General features: G+C 40.2%; 1 protein-coding gene across 1 annotated transcript in view; it reads left to right on the top strand.

The window, feature by feature from the left end:
• EFNB2 (ephrin B2) overlaps positions 1-20,782 on the top strand; it is a 43,512-nt gene extending 22,730 nt beyond the window's left edge. The window contains exons 3-5 of the mRNA XM_075137557.1: positions 16,055-16,147; positions 16,906-17,019; positions 18,617-20,782. Coding sequence (XP_074993658.1) covers positions 16,055-16,147; positions 16,906-17,019; positions 18,617-18,999 — 590 coding nt within the window. The 3' untranslated portion in view covers positions 19,000-20,782. The remainder of the gene's footprint in view (positions 1-16,054; positions 16,148-16,905; positions 17,020-18,616) is intronic.
• Positions 20,783-21,120: the final 338 nt, after the last annotated feature.

The following is a 21,120-nucleotide window of genomic DNA, read 5'->3' on the forward strand; positions in this document are numbered from 1 at the left end:
GACTTTTTGGCCGCTTTGGTGCCGACTTTGACGGTGTAATTTCCCCACAGGGGTTACTGGTGGGCTCTAGTTGAGCATGCATAGCTGCAATACATACCTACTGTGTCCATACAGTAGCTAGGAGGGTTCTTGGGCAAAACCTAGACTAGCGTGATCTTGAGTTTCCTCCTTTTTCATGGTCCTGGACTTGTAAAAAGAATGTGTGTGACACAGGCCTGTGTCCAACAATATAAACTTCATGTGAGTTTTAGTCTGATAAGGGATTTATGGCTGAAAGCGAGTCTGGAGGTAACCGCTGTGTTTAGTGATTCAAATTACTTATGATGTGTAAAGTTAATGATGTGAATCAGGAGTTAGCATAATCTGAGACCTCAGCAGTACAACAATTTACATTAGCTTAGGGTCTGTCATTGTAATACTATGGCCTGTGGATCTCATTTAGCCCCATGGGGACTTTTGAAGTCTTGAGCAAGGATCACCAGTTAGTAGGAGATGGGCAAATTCTGTGCATTGGCTTCTCTGCAGTTACCATGAAGTTAGATACTGGTGTATCTTATTTCTGCCACCTGCTTGAAAATTGGAGGACTGACAACTATTTCATATAATGTCTGCCACTCTAAATATTTCTTAATTTCTTAGTTAAGAATATCGGTAATTTTACAAGTGCTCTGAGCAAGTACTTTTCAAATGGAAATGGAAATTCGTTTAATATGAATTAATGCTCAATTCTCAGTTATATCCATAATGGTACATGCCATGTATAAAACAGGTTGTATGTCACAGAAACTGAGTAAGAATTCACTGTATTAAATATTAAATGTAGAAATCACTAAATAACAGTTGTGGGAGGTATAAAACACCATTTTTTGGTTTTTAAGGTTTGACAAAAAGATGATAATATAGGTGCTTTTTCTGTTTAGTCAGGGGGTATATAAAAACCCAATCCCACTTACTCAGCATTTAACTTTGACAAACTTCCCACTGAAATCCAGTGAGATTTACCAGGGTAAAAGCTGCAAGGTTCGATGTTGAGAGATAGTTGTCTGTAACTCCAGTGAAAATGCGTAGCATAAAAATGACCACGCTCAAATAGTTGGCTTTAATGATGAAATACGTTCAGTATTTAGTGCTACTTTTAAAAACATTCACAGCAGTTCAGCTGTAGTGGAACAAATGGCACTGTTACAATTATTACCTGAAAATTATGGGCAGAAATGGAGCTTTCTGATACTCTGTCAGTTCTGTCATATCTATGTCATGGATTTACTCAGAGAATTATTAAATATGTCTCATTTTCATTAGTTTTGTATAATTATTTCATTATAGCAATAAGACATAATAGACGTTGCATTTCCTGGAAGATTAAAATATAGTTTGGTTGAAAGAACTTGCTCAGCCTTCAGCCTAATGCCTCAAAAATCACACTGGCCTTGCAGTAATACTGGAGTGCCTTAGGACATTACTTTCCCTGCTCATTCTGGCATAAACAAATGGCTAATTTATCATTATATTGCTAGCATACTAACCGAGCTGCAGCAGGGGTATCCATACATTTTAATAGGTTGGACAAAAAAAAAACCCAACCCTGCAAACCCAGCCATGCTGAAGCTGAAACTCTCGCTTTTCTATCATTCAAGGAGAAAACAATGAACTCAGTGATGTCGGTCTCAGAAACACTAAGAGGGGTAGAAAACTAGGCCAGGGCTCAGCTAGGACACCATTTTACAGAGATGCTGGAGCTAGATAGGATTTTAACAGTTTGTGTTCAAAAGCTCACGACCTGACACAGCCTTGTCAGATGCAAGTTCTGGTAGTCAGGACGTTTACTGTCATTTTTGTAAGTAATATAATATATCTTAATCATGTACGCGTTTGCGTACACCCCTATTCCCAGACCTGTAATGTAACAGGTGTGCTTGGGCCCGGACGGGGAATGCACTGGGTCTCCCACCGACTCTGATACTGCTCTTCCGCTCTTCTCTCTCTCTCTCTCTTTTCTGTTTGTTTGGGAGTTTTGCGTTTTGTCTTGATTTGTTGGGGTTTTTTTTGGGGGGTGGAAGTGCTATGACGTGAAGGCAACGATGCATTTTATGTGCCAGCTTTTGTTCTTGAAGTAGTTTAGAATCTTGTATTCCCTCGACTAAGGGGCATCAAACAAACCTGAAACAAGAGTTTCCTGAGCCCCGCATCTTTGCAGCGCTTGCTACGGCTGCGTCTGCAGCCTCATCTGACACTGTTTATGCTGGCAGGCTGTTGTCAGCCCTTTAAATGTTTTGTGCCGTGTCATGTACCTTTATCATCTTGCCATTATTTGAAAACACGATTTGTTTTTCTTAGGTAATAGTATGTGGTTTGTGGAGCTGTATTAAACAGTAAAATCTCCATTCAGATTAGGGGGTTAGTCATTTTGGGATGAGCAGTTACAACACAGGATGAAGCAGCTTCCTGAACCCTGTGTACCTTTAGGGAAATGTGATTGTACAGTAATTCTTCAAGCCATAATTTTTATATCATCCAGATGTATTCATGATAGGTATAGCAGGAGATCTTTTCTACTCAATACCTCCCTAGGTGTAAGCATATAAAAGGCGCAACTTTTCTCATTCCACAGTTCACAATGTTTTAAAAAAGTCAAAATGTAGATGAGTTTCTGATGCCTGTTTTCACATTTGATGGTACTTTAATCCAAAAATAATCTAAACCATTTCTTGGCAAGATATTCCTCAATATGAGTATCAGGACCCAAAGAGTTAATTCTGTGGACAGCAGTTCTTGGAAAGATGATACTGAATGTGAATGTGAAAGTGAATAAATGATGTAACAGAGTGTCCTTGCTTTTCTTTTCTTCGCTATCATCAATTTTTGGTTCCTGGGAAATTAATAGATTCATTTTCCTACAGTTACCTGATTTCTTTTCAGCAGAACTGGAGAAGGTCAAATGTACTTGAGATCTCAGAAGTATTAATGTTAGATTATCCTAAAATATGTGACCATTTAGCTAACATATCGTAAGTCTCTAAGGAAATCCTTAATCAGATGCATGAAGGAAGATACATCATGCCCAACAACATAAATATCTGTGCGAAGGGCAAAGTTAAGTAGAAGAAGGGTGTGCAGATTTGCAACTCTGATGTTCGCATTAAAGTCTTTTTATGTCTTTGCATGGTTAGGGAAAGACGTATAATTTTCTGCTGTTGTGGATTGCTCAGAACGAGCAATGAGTATGTTCTCAATAGTAGGGGATTGATCTGCAAGTAGTTGGGTCGTGGTGTAGCTGCTTCAGTACCTCCCTCAGATGCAGCATTTCTTGTATGGGAAGGAGACGTGTTAGCATAGTACAAGCATATATAATATGCCAAAAGTATTTACTTTGAGGAGTTGTCCTGAACCCTTCCCGACAAACTTGGCCTTCAGTCAGAGGGCATAGAGTGCGCTGCGGTACCCTGGGTTTGCACTGGGGGAGTGCCCTGGGGAAGCCTGCGGGAAGCTACGCCAGAGGGAAGGGAGCAGTGCTGCTCGCCTTCAAGCCACCATCATGCTCCTGAGATAGTTTGGCCAAGCAAGCGCATACTCTGCTTACTTCATCTCTTCTTTTGCATAAGTAAAATGAAGATTATGGGCTGGCATCATCAGCATTAAAAAATGTCACCTGCAATAAAGTCTTCACCTGTTCAAAATTTGTAAAAGAATGGCTTGAGACCTGGGAGGGGGCTACAGAATGGTCCTAGAAAAGGTTCCTCTAAAATGCTTGCTCTGCCTGCGACCTCATTAGCCAAGCTTGCCGAGCTAATGATGCTCATTGGCTTTGACATTGGCAAAATGGAATATGCAGCTTTCCTTAGATGTTTTTTTGTCAACTTTTTTCAAGTGACCCACTTACATAATTGGCCTCTGGCTTGAATTAAAAAACATATATATATATTTGATCCCTGACTGATTTAAAGGTTTATACTGGCTAGTAGCACTACATTTTGGATAACTGCTTTAATAGTACTGCTTTTAAAATCGAAACAGTCATTCTGAAACTTTAGCATTAGCTGGGTTTGAAAAAATCACAAGGCTTTTTATGTTTTCACTTTGTCATTCTGTTACAATTAAAGGGCAATAACTGTCTGAGGAAGAACACATTAAAGGACAATACAGATTGTGCCCTGAAATATGGCCCAGCTGGGAAGAATAAATCTCTTTGTGTGGCCAAATAGATTTACATTAAAATGTTATTTTAGTATTCTGCCCAAACAGTTTAAGCACTGGCTAGTCTGGCTGCCTGGGCATTCCGACAGCTCTCTGAGGCAGGTTTCAGTCTGCAGCCCCCTGCAACCTCCCAAACACCTAGCGAGAGCTACCCGAAAGGAAACAGTAGGTTTTCCTTTGTTTGGAGGTTAATTCTGAACTAGCCAAAACAGGGACAAAAACTGTATCAGAATTTCAATTCCATTTCTTTTGCAACAAAGACATTTTTCATGCTTTTTGTTAAAGGCTCTGTGGTCCAGGAATCTATTGTTATTTATTTTTTTTGTGGTGGTGGTGTTAATGAAAGCCTATATAATAATAGCCACCCTGATTCCAGTTGTACAAAGATCACGTTTTTCTTTCCCTTCTCCTCCTCCTTCCTCAGAAAATTAGATAAATGATTTCTTCTTAGTGTAAAATGATATCCAGAGGTCAGTCTTTGACTTTGCTGAGAGTCTTTTAAGGGATATATCAGCAATGCCACTTAGCTCTTGTTGAATTAAATATAAATACAGCTCATACAAATAATATTATTGGAGAAAAAAATCACTGTCTGTGCAGCTTCAGATTTCTAACAGAGTCTGAGACCTACAGGATTAATGGAGTCATGGTCCTTTGGGGTTTTGTCCCAGACCACACAGGTCTTGTAAGAGAATAAGGCTATTTTAGATTGATGGACTTTGTTCATATTCGATGCCATTACCAAGGCCATACTGACCGTTTATCTCCTTTAAAGTAGACAGAGATAGTTCAGCAGGAAATCTGTTTTTATTTCTTTATTCCTAAGGGAAGGAAGTGAAAGATAGGAATGCTCAGTTTGTTAATTGATGGCATCTTGTGAAAAAATATATTTACCCTCCCCCACACGCCCCCAAGTATTCCACATAGATATGGAATCAGATGAAAATGAAGAATAATTATTCAGACTGGAAGAAAGAATCATTCAGGAAATACTCAGGAATTAAACAGGTTTTAAAATTTCATAGGAAGCTCTTTAATATATTTAGTCACTATTTATTTTTCTCATTTTTTTAGTTCCTCATAAACAATTTATAAATACTGGAAATGCAGTACATTCACAAAGAAAGAGACGATATTCTCACTTAGAAGTCTTTCTATATATAGTATACATATCAACAAGAAGGGACACTTGAAGTGCTTTGCAAAAAACAGTTTAAACCCTGATCTTCTACAAGTTTTATATGTTCTTAGATTTACGTATACATCTTTAATAGGACTACCTGCAGAAGAAGGTTGGGTTGAGTGTGTATTTTATGCTTTGTATGCAGGGTATGAGTAACTGTTTAAATCAAGGGGATGTGTATTGGGGAGACACGCCATGCTATGAGGAAAGTATCTGTCTAAACTGAAACTTAGAAGCGCACTGGCATACTGAAGCACATTGAACTTTCATTTTGTACCTAAGTTTGGTGATGAGCATTTATCTTACCAAGTGGGATGATCAGTCTTTATTTTATACAGTTGCTTGTATTATATCTATTACATATTACAGAATTTTAAGTCCTAAAATAAAAGTCCAGGAACTGCATAAGCATTTATAAAGGCTTTAGTGAAATTGATTTTAAATACTTGAAATTGTTTGCCTCATTAAAGTCTTTGCATAGCTGGATTGGAGGGAAATGTAATTTTGTCTGAGAACTGCGTTAGCTAAAACAGAGGGTTGAAATGGTTGAAAAACAGGGTTAAATGTCAGTTTGGACTTTGTTTCCTGACTTTAGTCAATCCTGGAAACTTTGGAGGAAGAATATTTCAGGATTTATTTCTGATAAATCAGACTATAAAGCTAAGCCCTAATGGGCAGTCTTCCCGTTGCTTTTTTTCAGTTCCAAGGAAATCATGCAAATATTTCTATGAGTAAAAGCAGGATTAGGCTTAAGGTGGTCTTAGCAGTTCTTGGAGAGGGGTCCATATTAAGCTGATAAAGCTGGTTTTAAAAAGCATGTTCAGATCTTTGTTAGCATGATTTATCTGTTTTCTGTTCAGTAGATGAAGACAGCAAAAAGAACTAAACCGGAGTAGCAGACTAGTCCTTATGCGCTCAGTGAGCGGCTGTGAGACAAACAGAAGTCTGAATCCAGATCCTGCCAGGGAAACCGAGAAGGATTTGTTTCTCAAGTATTTCACGTTAGCACGTAAAGGCATTAGACCACAACAACGCAGTTGATCACAGAATCACAGAATGGTTGAGTTTGGACGGCTCCTCTGGAGATCATCTAGTCCCCTGCTCAAGCCCTTGCTCAAGCAGGCTCAGCTGCAGCCCATTGCCCAGGACTGTGTCCAGCTGAGCTTTTAATATCTCCAAGGATGGAGACTCCACAGCCTGCCTGGACAACCTGTTCCAGTGCTCAGTCACCCTCACATTTAAAAAGGTTTTCTCAGGTTTAAACAGCATTCCCTGTATTTCAGTTTGAGCCCATTGCTTCTTGTCCTGTCACTGGGCACCACTGAGAAGAGTCTAGCTCTTCCTTCTTTACTCCCCCCACCAGGTATTTATACACAGGGATAAGATCCCCCTGAGCTTTCTCTTCTCCAGACTGAACAGTCCCAAGTCCTCAGCCTCTCCCCCTATACAGATGCTCCAGTTCCTTCGTCATCTCCACGAGCACTTACTGGACCTGCTCCTGTTAGTCCATGTCTGTCTTGTATTGAGGAGCCTGTGACTGCGCCCAGCACTCCAGCTGTGGCCTCACCAGTGCTGAGTAGAGGGGAGGGGTCACCTCCCTCTGCCTGCTGGCAATGCTCTGCCAAACGCAGCCCAGGAGGCTGGTGGCCGCCTTTGCCGCAAGGGCAGGTTGCTGGCTCGTGGTCAACTTGGTGTCCACCAGGACCCCCAGCACCTTTTCTGCAAAGCTGCTTTCCAGGTGTTTGGCCCCAGCCTGTGCTGAAACTCAATTCCACCTGCCTTCCAGAGGCTGCCACAGCAGATTTAGTAGCAGAATCAAGACATTCACTAAATAATTTGTGTCGCAAATGAAAAAAAAAAAACACTTAATAATGTTATACTATTTAAACACTAGTGAAATATTAAAAACTGTATGAATGTCATTATTAAATGTATTGGTTGTCCTGTCTAGTTATGACTTTTCAAAATTCCAAACACTGGAGGATTAACATACCTGTCCCATCGGAGTTTCTTAAAATGAACCGAGATGTGCCTATATGATAATTTCTAAAGAAGCTAAACCCCTTAATTTCTTATGGCAAGTATTTAACTAGAGGCCCTGTAGCACCTTGGAAACTCAGATTGCTTTATTTCAGCAATGGTCCCTCATTAAGTTTTACTTCGTGGATATTTTAAAGTTCTAAACACAAACATAAGCATACTGCAGTCAAAACAGTGCTTAACTTCTGATCATCTTTGCAAAGTGCACAGTCATCCAATAGTATCATAATTGATCTCAGTACTAAGGTGCAAACTGTGTGTTGCTGAAGGATAGTCAGATGATGTAAATAGCTTTTTGTGTTTTGCAATAAAGCACAGTTTTGTTGTGCTTGATGTAAAAGCAGGAGATGAAGGTATTCTTTTATTGAAGCAAACATGTGGAAAATTGCTCTAGATTGTTATAGTGCAGAGCATCTCCCCTGAAAGGAATGAGGTTCATCTATAGGGCAAACTCTGACTGTGGCACTTTATTGGGGTTACTCCTGGACTCTGTGTGGTCAAAGCAAATAACGTCATGTCCATCTAAACTGTTATAACCATGAGAGTGGCACATTTTCTCATCTATAGTGTTATATTCTAAGCTGTCACTAGGCATTAAGTCAGTTACTGGTGAAGTCCTACCACCTAGAGATGAACTCTGCCTCAAAATGATGTTTTCCACTTCAGTGCTACTCGTATAGCAATTACTGGGTCATTAATATCATTGCATGCAATTAGTGACAGTAGAATGAGCAAGAGATTTGTTATTTATTTAATATGAACTTTCACCATAACCCTTTCTTATCCAAGTGCTACAGACAGAAACCAGAGAGATTTTCAAGGCAGATGAACATCCTTGAAGAGTGATGTTGAGTTTGTATGATACAGAAAATAGGTCCTCATTTAATGTTAAAGCTTCTGCTTTTGTTTCCAGCAAGCCCGCTTGTCATTAGCAACAATCAGTGTAACGTGAATACTAACTAATTCTATTAGTTCTGTTCAGCTGAACTGTTAAGCAAAGCTTGCTGTGGTAGTAAAGAGATATTTCTCCCCATCCATGTAAGACTTTTGCCAGTAGTGTGACGGGAGAAAGGATGACCTTGCGTAAAATACTTTTTTGTGGTTGGTGAAGTTAACTAGCTAGTAATCTGTTTTAGACGCATACTTTCTGATATACACTGAATACATCATAATTAGTGAGCTTACATCTGCCACAGTTACTTCAGCGCTCACAAATATATAATTTGTTTATGTAAACTAGAAGCAACCATGTGTGCAGTAGATCATTATCTGACAACATTTCTCAAAGTATGTGAAATATAGAACTGAAGTACTTTTAGAAATGCTTAACTGTAACGAAAGACTTAAATTGTCATTCATAGTGATACAGTATTGAGATGCTTTTATTTTTTATTTATGATCTCTAAATCAAAATTCAAGAGAATTTTGAAGAGGGACACTTGACAGCAGTGAAGCAAGCAGGATTTTGTTGTGGGTGGGTGGATGCTGTGACCCTTCTGTAATGGATAATAATTCAGCAAATAGTTTACTGTTTAGTACACTTCAGCTGTGGTATTCCTTAACCCAGAGATAAAGTGGTGCTGTTTTTAAATTGATAGGCAGCAGAAACCAGTTGGGGCTCACAGCTTTTTTGATACTTTCCAACTCCGTCTTGCTCACTGTCTCTTTTTCCCTTTATGGAATGACTTTGTTGACATAAAAAGGGCTTTTTTTTTACCGCCTGTATTCTTGTTGTAGATTGCCACGTTTCCCTGGAATTAAGAGAATCATTCTGAATGTAGGAAAGGGGGGAAACTTTACAAGAACTCTCTCCCTGTTTCGTGTTTAATACTTGGGCGGTCCTTCTCAGTCGGACGACATGAGATGCGGGAAGGAGAGTCTACGGATTTCTGGAGGTGTGCCTGGAATTAAACAGTTGGTATATACCAAGATGTATTACAGTACAGAACTGATTGGCTCTGTCTTGCTTGTGTCCTCCACATTGCACCCCCCCAAAAAAAAATTGAAGCAGTAATAAAATCTGTCCCTTTCTTGACATATGAAAACAAGTGGAGAATTTTATGGGGAATTACATAAAGACCCCTATATCATGAGTCCCATCTAAGTACCACAAGTCACGCCGTTCACATTTGGAGAAGATACATTTTAGAGCAGTGGTTAGAAAAGTGAATCACAAAGTTTCAGTGCAGTGCCTTTGCCTTATTTCAGGCAAGAAGAGGCCTGTTTTTTATTTTATTTCATTTTGTTCTGGTTTTAGCATGACTGGGGAGTGCTTGTATACTGCTTATATACTTGCTGTGCAGAGTATAATTTGTGGATCCTGTTTAGATATAAATCCTGAGACATACAACATGGGACTTAATTTAAAAAACAACAAGGATTAGAAGTGGAAAAGAAGAAGGAAGAATTCTCTTCCTTTCCTTCACATGGAAGTTTTGCCTCGTGTGTGGATAGAGGGAAAAAAGGCTGGCTTCAAGAGTATTTATAAACATTTCGTAACCTTTAGTTTAAGAAAAAAATCTATCTTAATTTAAAGAAACGTGTGGAATAAGATTGAGAGAATGAGAGTTTCTGAATGGTCTTTAGGTTGAGAAACTCCTCAAAATTCTGCTGCCACCTTGACTTTGCAAGTAGGACAAATAAAAACCCAGACATGTTAGAAAAATGCAACATTATTGGTAAACCATTTTTATACATTTTTCATTACTGTCTCGGTGTCCTATACTGTATTAATTGAGCAAATTCAGCAGGATTTTATCTTTTTTATTAAAGATCCTTTCTTTGTCTCTATAAGATTAATAGAAAAGGTAGGATGTGATTTTATCGTTAAGGCACAAAGAGTTAAACAGAGGAGGTCTCCAGTCTGTAGACAGAAACACAGGCAACATGCTGACAGTACTCCATGCAGCTATTCATAATGCATTTAAGTTTTAGCACTTGTGGTCCAGGTTTGGGACTGCTGATAGTTAAATTTTGGAAGACAATTTCATTTTTTTTAAAAGTGAAGGTTTTAGCGTCGGTCTCATTTTTTGTCACTACAAGCAAGGGTAAACCATTAATTGCTAGTAGTTGAAATTAGTATATTTATCTTCTCTCTAAACTTTCTGCAGCTCACCCAACGTAGTGTTTGCCAAGCTACCTGTTCTTTGGTGAGTGGCCTCAACAATTTTTTTTGGTTGCTTCAGATCTCCATGCAGATCTGGCATTGCTACTAAGTGGGAAAAAAAAAGAATTTAATTTCATTTAATTAAAACACTCTTTCTATTACCTCAGCTGCCTTGTACTTCATCCCTGGCTGGTTTAGAAACAACCTCTGTGTTGTGTTCTGTGATTTGTGGTTTCGCAGTGTGTGATTTCTGGTGTTCTTAAACCTGTCCCATAAATTTAGATAATTTATGGGAAAGAAGAATATTTATTCGGTGCTTTGCTAAGAGAGTCATTAAAAGGACCAAAAGCAGATGAAAGCAGTTAGAGCACAAACACACGATGCCTGGCCAAAATAGTGTTCTATTACTTAATAAAGTAAAAAACCCTCAAAAGCTTTACATGAGCTTAGTAATCCTGTGAGTGCATATGAGATCAAGTGTAGCTTTGCTTTAAGAATAACTTCTTACTACTGCTGGATCTAAAGCTTTCATGGGTTTTGCCGCTGTTTAGGCTTTTCCATTCTGTTTCGAAGCACAGCTGGGGAAAAGTGGAGGTGGATAGGGTTATTTGATTTTATTTAGCTCTGATTTTGAGAAACCTATTTTCTGATGCTGAATTCAGGCAGTATTTAAGAAAAAAATGGTGAAAATCACTACTATTGGACAGTACTGATCTACCCCAAAGAAACCTGTAATTCTCATTTTTCTATTAACAGATCCACACCAGCAGCAATTAATTCTTGATGACCTCGTCAATGATGTGTCTTTGATACATTGCCAAGTGGCTTGTATCGTCCAGCACACTAAGGGGGGACAAAAGCAATTTTGCCCTCTCCCATCAGTTGACATCACTCATTCATTCCTATAGTCTGTGGTTTAAGGTCCATGTGTTTTCACAGGAAAATTAAGTACGCTGATCATAATTTCTCTCTTCAGCTATGTAGTCCATTTCATATTCAAGCTCTAGAAATAAATGTGTTATAAAATTGTGTTGGTTCAAAGGATATGACATTTAATTTGCAAGTAGGTAATGTTTTTCGTAATCGTAAACCATGAAAGTATGGGTAATAATTGTGGCAGAATTAAGAGGCTGAGATTTTTGTCTGCTGGTGTTTTCTCTTAAGTAATTGTGATGGCATTTTTTCATTTTGTAATGTGTGTTTTAGGAATGAAGGAAGCTGAATTTTTGTGACTGTGCCTTCATTTCTAATCTCTTTGTGAATGAAAAGCTATATACAGGCACAAATCCAGCAGCTTAATTCTCCATCTGATTAGAGCAATGTTACCAACCTGATAGGTTGAAAACAGCCAAGATCCATGCAGTGGCTTAGCCTCCTGGGAGGCAGAGTAATAACAATCAAATGAAGACATATTAAAATGTAATATTACTTCCTCTCCATGGGGACCGTATAAGAATCATAGCCAGGAACTATTCTTGTCAGCTGACTCTGTTTCGCTCACTGATTCCCTGCCTCTGCATTGATGACTAATGCATTTTGGACAATAAACAACCCTTGAGAAGTTCTAAAAACAAATAAATGTAAAACATCATGCATTGATTTACATGAGTTCCAGGTTTGATTTTTTTTTTTTTTTGGTTAGTTGGGGTTTTTTTAATAATTTTTATATTTTGAAGAAGGGAAGGCAGAGCTGGAATGAAATTCTTTGGTCTGAATAGTTTCATTTCCTCTTGTGTAAGGGAGAGGATATGTTAAGGCAGTGTTTTACGAAACTGAAAATGTATACTAGCTTCTCCAAAGTAAGTATGTACCAGCAGACTCTTAACCATAACTTCATAACAAGTCTTTTTTTTCTGAAAGTTGAAAACCCAAATTTATACTCCTTATAAAATGGCAGCTGCTGTTGCATTCAAGGAATGCAGACACACAGTGTCTCTGTATACTGAGCTCAAACATCATTTTTGAATGACTGCTGTAAACATTGCCTATAAATGATTACGATTTTGTCAGAAGGTCTTAAAATTAATAGAGATTTTAGGGCAATTATATGTGTTTATTTGTAGGTGTGGATAAACTGTAGCCTGAATAATTTAGTGCGCTTTTGACTATAATTATTAGTTTTGCAATTGACACCAGTGGAACAGGACAGGTCTCAGAAAATCAGAGGTACCTATCCATCAAAAGATTTAAAAATACTTTGCTACCTGTTTAGCAACATTGTACTTACTTTTAGTTTCCTATGTGTTGCTATGTGAAGTGTGGGATCCCGAGAACATTTAATATAATGAGAAACTTTGTATTAATTGTTAATTATGTTTATTACTGTTAATATTTGAGTAGTATCTAGTCTTAGCACAGGGCCATGTATGGTAGTTCATGTGTGAGTAATTGCCTCTAAAATATATCCATATTTAGCCTGAAACGTAAAAAAAAACCCAAACCTGTTCTTTTTTTTATATATGTGTATAAAAATAAACGGGATGGAAGGTCTAAAATTTGATCATATGAATCATTTGATCATACACCGGAGAGTAGCATTTCCGTTTAGACACAAGAAACTTGTATTATGTTTCTGTGTTTATACCCAAACCTCCTATCTCAGGCATATTTGGAAATATCCTTTCGGTGTGAGCAGAGCTCCAGGTATGGGGTCACTTTCCTGCAGAACTGTGAGGGCGGTGGAGGAGCTTACACGATAGCGGGGATAATTTTCCTTTGGAGATCAATACAGAAAGGCAGTGGCAAGTGTTTGAGGAATATTTTGTACTCGCTCCCTTGTTTGACTTCTGCACGCTAACCTGTCAAGGGGCATTAGCAATATGAAACTGTGTTTTCTCTGATGTCCCGGATTACTTCTTTTCCTCCGTGCAGCTTTTCAAAGCTGGAAACGATGTGTTTAAAACTACCCACTTTCCTCCTGGTACACTAGGGATATGTGAGGTTATATTTCGATAGTCTTAATGAATTTTGAAAAATAATTTCCTCCCGTGGCCTTGGGTAATTGTCAGTTTAATTACAGGGAGAAGCTGAGATGGAAACTTTGCTTTGTCACTGAAATGCTCCTCTTTGAAAATTCCCTGTTCCTCGGGATGTAGCAGTCTGTACTCTGAGCTATAACGTAGGCTTTCCGAAAACCCCTTGAAGAACTGTGGAAAAAGTGAATACTTCTGCAGATTCATTCATCTGACATCAAAGCTCTGGAAGCATTCTTTTAGCAAGCAAGCGAGGCAGATTGCGCTTCGCGTAGGCACACAACCAGACTCATTGTACATCTGGGCCTTCCCGTTTGGAGACTGTATTTGAAGTAATTTTGCATTCTTTTTGCCGTCTTACTTTCTTATTCTGTACTGAGGTCAGGCTGTATCCTCTGCATCTTATTGAGGTCTCCTGCTCTGTGGGTTAAATGGATAGGCCTTTAAAGAATAAAAAGGCATTGATGTTCAGGAGAAGCAGCACTCTATTCAATTAAAATCAAGTAGAAGGTGTTTAAGAAGATGTGAGCCCAGATCGCCTCGATTAAAAAACAAACGAAGAATAGCAAAAAACAGAAGACAAAGTCAGTGTTTATTAGTTGTACTTTCAGTTGATGCTCAGCTTTGGCATTTCTATTTACTGCTTTTTTTCCCTTGTCCTTGTGCTGGTACATTGGCAAATAGGTCATAAAAAACACTTTCAGCAAAGACACATTTGATTTATGTCCAGAACTGGTTCTTAGTATTGATTTTTTTTGCCTCTGGAAAAAAAACAAAAGAAAACAAAACTATATGTCTCCATTATTTTCTGAGCCTGGCAATCCAGTGGCACATTTCAGATCGGCTTTTATCTTAAATTACTCATTGTGCTCTTTTATATTTTAAGAAGTCTTTTTTGCAAGTTGGAAAAAAAAGAAGTAGTTGCATGTACGGCCATTGTCATGTTTTTACAGGGGGGAGGGAACAAGAGGAGGAACTGGGAGGGACCACGTACGATGAGAAGGGAATTTTAGGAAAAGAAAGCACAATTTGGGAAGTTTGTATGGTGGCTGTAATTCGAGTTAGTCACAAAAGAGGCAGAAGTGGAACAAAACCAAGAAGTAGATCAAAGGCTAGGAAGCAGGGTTCAGCGGTATGGGGTTTATATCTTTACGGCCAGAGAGAAGATTAGAGCAAGAAAAATACTGCCATGGGGCTAGGAAGACATTGTGAAGGAAAAAGGAAATATACATCGGCTGCATTTGAAAGAAAATCCCCAAGGAAGGTGAAAGAGAAGGAGCGAGAATTAAAAACAAAGATCCGAGCAGTATGAAGCCCTGGTTGAATTAGATCCCGAGCTGAAAGGAGAGGGGCAGAGGCAGGAACGTGCTGCTTCAGCAGTTCGCCACAGCAAGCAGCGAGCTCCTGTATCCTCCGTTTTCTGTTTGTTTCCTCCAGCTGGTGGCCCGCCGCCGGCCTGCGTGCCTGCACCCGCGCCTACGCGCGTTTTGGGCCTTGGGTAAACAGCTCCACAAAACGGCGGTGAAATTTGCACCCCCAGGGCAACCGGCGTGGGAGAACCCCTGGTGCGTTCCCTAAACGGCGAAGCCGGGAGTCCAGGGTTGGCGGACGTGCCTGCTTTGCCACGGCGGCCGGGGCACCAGCGCGCACGCCGGCCTGGCGCGGTGCGGAACGGTGGCGATGCCCAGGGCTGAGGAGCTGTCGAACAGTTTTCCAGCAGCTGTTGGGGGTTTGCAAGCAACAGCTGGCTCTGGCGGCGGCGGAGGCGCACCCCTAGACCGTGACTCAACGTTTTGGATTCTCCAAGGGAGCTGCGCTTCGCGCACAAACAGCATTGCAGCATCAGCTTGCGATGGGGTTGCGCGGTTCCAGCCAGCGCCTAGATAAGCCAGAACAATATAAACGCAGGGGAAAGCACCCATTTGTTTGTACGAGCTGAAAGGTTTCCGTGAGAATAGAGCGTATTCCCTCCCCGCCACCCGCCCCCGCGGAGGCTCCTCAATGCTGAGAAAAATGAGATTGTACTTTAAAATATTAAATGGTTTTCCAATCAGTGCAGAATCTCGGCTTTCACTTGGGTCTTTTGTATGCGTTCACTTCTTCCAGCAGGAGATTTGTAATAGAGGAAGCAGGTGTAACGTGGTGATTATAAAGATATTGTTGGGGGGGAGAAAAAGGGTGAATTTTCAGCGCTGTACTCCTCTGAGCCTGCCAGGGCTTCCTTTTCAGCTGACTCTGTCACCTTTTAGCAAGGTGCTGTGTTTTCGTCCTAGTCAGTCAGTCAGTCAGTCAATTGTGCATTGCTGGGTTGCTGGGTAAATTTGAAACCTTGATAACACATTCCTCCATTTGTATATATTGTACGGCTTACCGATGTATTCATTCCTTTGGCTTTCAACATTTCACAACTTTTCCGTAGGTCAGCCCGAGCAGCAAGAACAGGTCCTGGTAGATTGAAAGATTTCTGCTTTCAGACACTCATGTTCACATCACTTTGCCTGTTGATTTCCTGATTTTTATTTATTTTTATTTTTTTATTTTTCTTTTATTTTTAATCAGCAACATCAAATGGGTCTTTGGAGGGCCTGGATAACCAGGAGGGAGGGGTGTGCCAGACAAAAACCATGAAGATCCTCATGAAAGTTGGACAAGGTAAAGACCATCTGCTGTTTCATGAAATCACTTTGATCACTCTCAGTGTCCTTTTAGTTTTCAAGCTTCTTTTAGCGGTGTAGAGCAGAGAGCCAACCGAGTCTAGTGTGGTCATTCCTCCCTTATAGTCTGAAAGCAAAGCCTACTTTCTCTTCCTCGGCTGCTGACAGTTTTCTACAGGAGGAGGGTTAGCGTAATAAGATCTCTTCGTTGGAGAGATCCCTAGAAGGAAAGGTCACCTGGGAGTAGTGTGTTTCAGTCATTTTTATTTTTATTTTAACAACAAAAGCCACAACTCTGCTGTTCAAAATTATTTAAAATACATGAAAGAGGGGAAGCTAATATTTCTGTAGTTTGCTTGTTATGAATTCTGATTACAGAGAGGTTTTTGTTCATTGTCTCTTTTCACATATAGATAACCTATTGTGCAGGAAGAAAGAATTATTCTTCTAAGTAGAAGTTGGTTTAGTAGTCAATCAGCTTCCTCACTTAAACCAAAATGTCATCTGCAAAGCTTTTCTTGCCAATTACAGGAGTCCCTATAGTTTCTGCAGATGGCCTCACAATTAAACCTCTGAAATAACTAATATAACCATTTTGCTTTAAAAGGAAAATTACGTACTTATATCTCCCAGACCTTTGCATAAAGATTCTTCTGTTCAAAGCCATTCGTGTCTCACGAGGTACCTAGAGCCGGCTTACAAGGCTCCGCACTATCAAGCGCCGAAGCTGCATGAGTCGTCTTTCTCTTCCCCCAGATCCCAACTCGGCGGGGCTGCCCCGGCACACGGATCCCACCAAGCGCCCCGAGCAGGAAGCTGGCACCAACGGGAAGAGTTCCACCACCAGCCCCTTTGTGAAGGACCACTCAGGTAGGTGCGGCGGGGCTCGCGCCTGGGACGGGGCTCTGGTGGAGTCTTCTCCTTTGTCCCCAAACGCATTTTATTTTACCATTAAAGTGCCGGAAAAATAAATGTTTTCATACTGAGATGAAGCAAAAACCAGTTCTGATGCTCTGGTGGATAGTGGTCTGGGAGCTGCATGTTGGCAACGGCTGCTCTCTCCCCTCTTCCACTCTGCAGCAGAAGTTAATTACATCTTGTGAGAATATCACTCATTTACAGGAAAGTTTTTGGATAGGACATTTGCTAAGCAGCTTTACGATGGTAAATGCTGCCTTACATTTAGTACTCTGGCAGATGAACGAGTCTTTCTGTCTTTCTCTTCCCGTATAATACATTATCAAGTGGTTCTCGACAGCCATTTATAAAGTTTATTTCAAGGCATCTATAATTAATGTCCTGATCTTTTAACTGACCATATAAAGTCTACACATGAATGGCTGGTCTTTCACTAAATGTAAAGATTTTTTTTTCTTTTAATAATTATCTGAATAAGATAAACGGATAGTTCCAAACGAGTATCTTCAGGATGCATTTCAGACATTAGGTGAACAAGAAAAAAACCTAACTCTAAGACCCAAGGTCTCTGGAAGAAAATTTGGTGAATTGGGAATGCTACAAAACAACACTTGCTGACAGTTGATTCTGGGATTCCCGAAAACGGCTGCAAGTTTTCCCTGCTAGCTCTGTCATTAGTTACTGGGCTAATAAGTCTTTGATATGTCAGTCACTGGGCAGGCTTCAACCATTTCCTATGGAGGTTCCAGTAGGAAAAGTTCACAGTTACATGGATGTAGCATCTGCAGCGTTCTTCCACCTGTGAGTGAGCATCAAGAGAGGGAAGTCAGTTCAAATTTTCAAGTGAGAAAGTGTAAAAAGAGTGTTCATTTAATTTTTGTGACAAATGATATGACAGTGTAATGGCACCAAATAGTCAACAGGCTGTTCAGCACGTGAGCTTTTCCTGACTACCAAATGTATGGTGGTGTTTTCTTTTAAGTAAATGTAAGTTAATGCAAACAGATATATGCTATAGCCATTTTGCCTTAAGCTCCTTTGTTTCGTGCGCAAGCAAGAGGAGTCCACGTAAACAGGCACTAAGGACAGTTTAACTTAAATCAATACGCGAAAGATAAAATGGCAGAAGAACGGTGGGACACCGAACAGTACCAGTTGTCCTGAGAATTGTCATTTTCCTGTGTTATTTTCCCCTCGCAGTCCTATCCCACCCCTCTCTGCCGCCCGGGGCTGGCCGGCATCTGTTAAAAGATGCGATGTGCATCAAAGGCTGCCTTGTCAGTGCCAGTCCTTGCCGCTGATGGATGATGATGTATGAAACAGGGTGATTTGGAGGCAGCACAAAAGTGAGACCAACAGACACAAAGTCTTGTTTAATATTGATTGCTGACTTCGGCTGTTTGCATTTAGCTATCTAACAGGGTAATTGGTTTGTCAAAGTTCAGCTGTCAGTTAATTCTTCCAGTCTTGCTTACTCTACACATTTTTAAGCAGCGTAAACGGGTCGCAGGATGGCAATAACTTTTGTCTGTATTTCCGTTCTTTCCAGGATCTAGCACAGATGGCAGTAAGGCTGGGCATTCCAGTATACTGGGTTCAGAGGTGGCCTTATTTGCAGGGATTGCATCAGGGTGCATCATTTTCATCGTCATCATCATCACTTTGGTGGTTCTTTTGTTGAAGTACCGGAGAAGACACAGGAAGCATTCCCCGCAACACACGACAACTCTCTCACTTAGTACGTTAGCCACCCCAAAACGCAGTGGCAACAACAATGGTTCTGAGCCCAGTGACATTATCATTCCTCTAAGGACTGCAGACAGTGTCTTTTGCCCCCACTATGAAAAGGTCAGCGGCGACTATGGACATCCGGTGTACATAGTTCAAGAGATGCCTCCTCAGAGTCCAGCAAACATTTATTACAAGGTCTGAGAAACACACAACCAACTCTGTGGTACAGTTGAGTCGTAGAGGAAACTCACTGGTCAAATGCTTTCTGTTGGGGTTTGTGATGACGCCTTGTGCGCTAGCATTGACTCAAGCACAGGGGGGGAGAAGGCGACAGCAAGCCGACGCAAGCTGGACAGCTTACCTAGTCTGTAGAATTCCTATCTCGGTGAATAAGTATTCACTAAAAGCTGGAAGACTTTTATGTAGAAGATGCCCATTCTGATTGCTGTACTCTTGTTACATTCATCATCCTCAAAGCCATGTGCTGTGGGCGTTCAGGCATGTACAAAAGCCAAGGGAAGACGGAGTGATCCGTGGATGTTAATAGCTCTAGGCATCCTGGGAAGGTGCTCTAGGATCTATCAAGCTTGAAATGCAATCTTCTGACTTTTGTGTGTCTCTCTCAGTGCGTACTGGATTTGTCACACAGACCTTGGTGTCTAAGTAAGACTTGTTAAAGTTCTCTTGCTTTTAGTCCGTCACTGTTCCATTTGTTTCTGTTATCCGGGGCTCTGCCATCCTTCACATAAGATTTCCTTTCACTCCACCTCCTGAATCACTAATGGAACATTAATGTTTGGAGATCCGCGCTCCATCCATCTGCTACAGCAGCCTCACTGGAATGGGTACTGCATTTATAGAAACTGTGTTTGATAGTAAGGAGCCTTCCAGCCAAAAAGTTAGGCTGTCAACAAAGTCAAGAGCAGGACTGGGTGGTGGAGGGAAGGGCTGACTGCAGTTGCAGTTGAATGCTGCTGCCTCGAAAATAGAAGCTGGGAAGAAAAAAGAAAAAAAAAACCATTTAGGTAGCACAGCACTTTGGTATGCTAAGTTTTAAGAGGCAAGTAGGAGGCACAATAACACGCGCAGTGGATTAGGGCTGCATTTGAAGGAATTCATGGTTATCAAATACCAGTGTGCAGAAAAAAATAGTACCTTCAATATAGTAGAACAAAGGGGTATTGTTAGTAAGTGAACAAGCTTGGAGAGGACAAGACAATAGCAGGCCGCTGAGGATATATTAGGGCAGGGCTGTTGTGGTACTGGCAATAAAAAATACAGCTTTGAAGCTGTAGCGAAAACGTAGTCTGCTTTGGATGACTTTTAAGCAGACTCAGCTGCTATACTATCACATTATACTAAACACAGGGAAAGCATTTAAGAAAATAGCAGAGAGCCAAATCTGACCAAGATGATTATAAGCCAACGGGTCAAATGAGCTGTAACTCTATCACTGGTAAAGTTGTGGGGGAAAAAAAAAAGCCACCAACCTTTCTCATCTGCAAAAGTAAGACAGAATTTCTTTCTGACTGAGTCTTTTGACACTTTGGTTTATTGTAGTGCTGCCCCTGCACAGTGAGTGTAGGTACTGTGACTGACACAGCCGTTCATTGGTGCTCTGTTGCAAAGTGAAAGCACATATGGCAAACCTCTTGCAGTCCGTAAGAATAAAATAAATTATGACACTGAGATGGAGAAGGAAGATATGTCTTATTTATAATAGGTGTATAGAACACAAGGGATATAAAGTGAGAGTTTTTCTTTCGTTCGTTCTTTCTTACTTTTTTGTTTTGGTTTGCTTTTTTTACTAATATATATTTTGAGATTGCACAGAATCTACACCAGAAGATGTGAAATTCATTTGCGGCAATTAAATAGTCTTAACTTCTCATCATTTTACACATATATGGAGAGTGTGTGTGTATGTATATGCACACAGATATATGTTTATATATGCATATATATGCATATATATACACATATTAAAAAGAAAAAAAAGAAACTGCTTCTGGGAAAAACATCAGCCATCTAAAAATAACAATGGGAGCAAATTAAAAAAAAAATAAATCCAAAGCATCTCATAAGAGAAAACTAGGAAATATAAAGCCCAAAATATCAGGAAGTCAATGTTACTGCATCACGTATTTAACAATGACAAGGTGTGCCGGCATTTATTTTCTGTGTTGTGTTTTCCCTTGCCTTACGGGCTGATGTGTTCTGTAGAATTCGTTGAGGTTCGTGGAGGGGGGGTTTCAGGTTAAAGTTTTCTCTTTAGCATGGTTATTCCCCTAAAGCTCCCATCCTGAGGAGGAAATAAAAAAC

Source organism: Calonectris borealis, chromosome 1 (genome assembly GCF_964195595.1).
Source record: "Calonectris borealis chromosome 1, bCalBor7.hap1.2, whole genome shotgun sequence".
Lineage (NCBI taxonomy): Eukaryota > Metazoa > Chordata > Aves > Procellariiformes > Procellariidae > Calonectris > Calonectris borealis.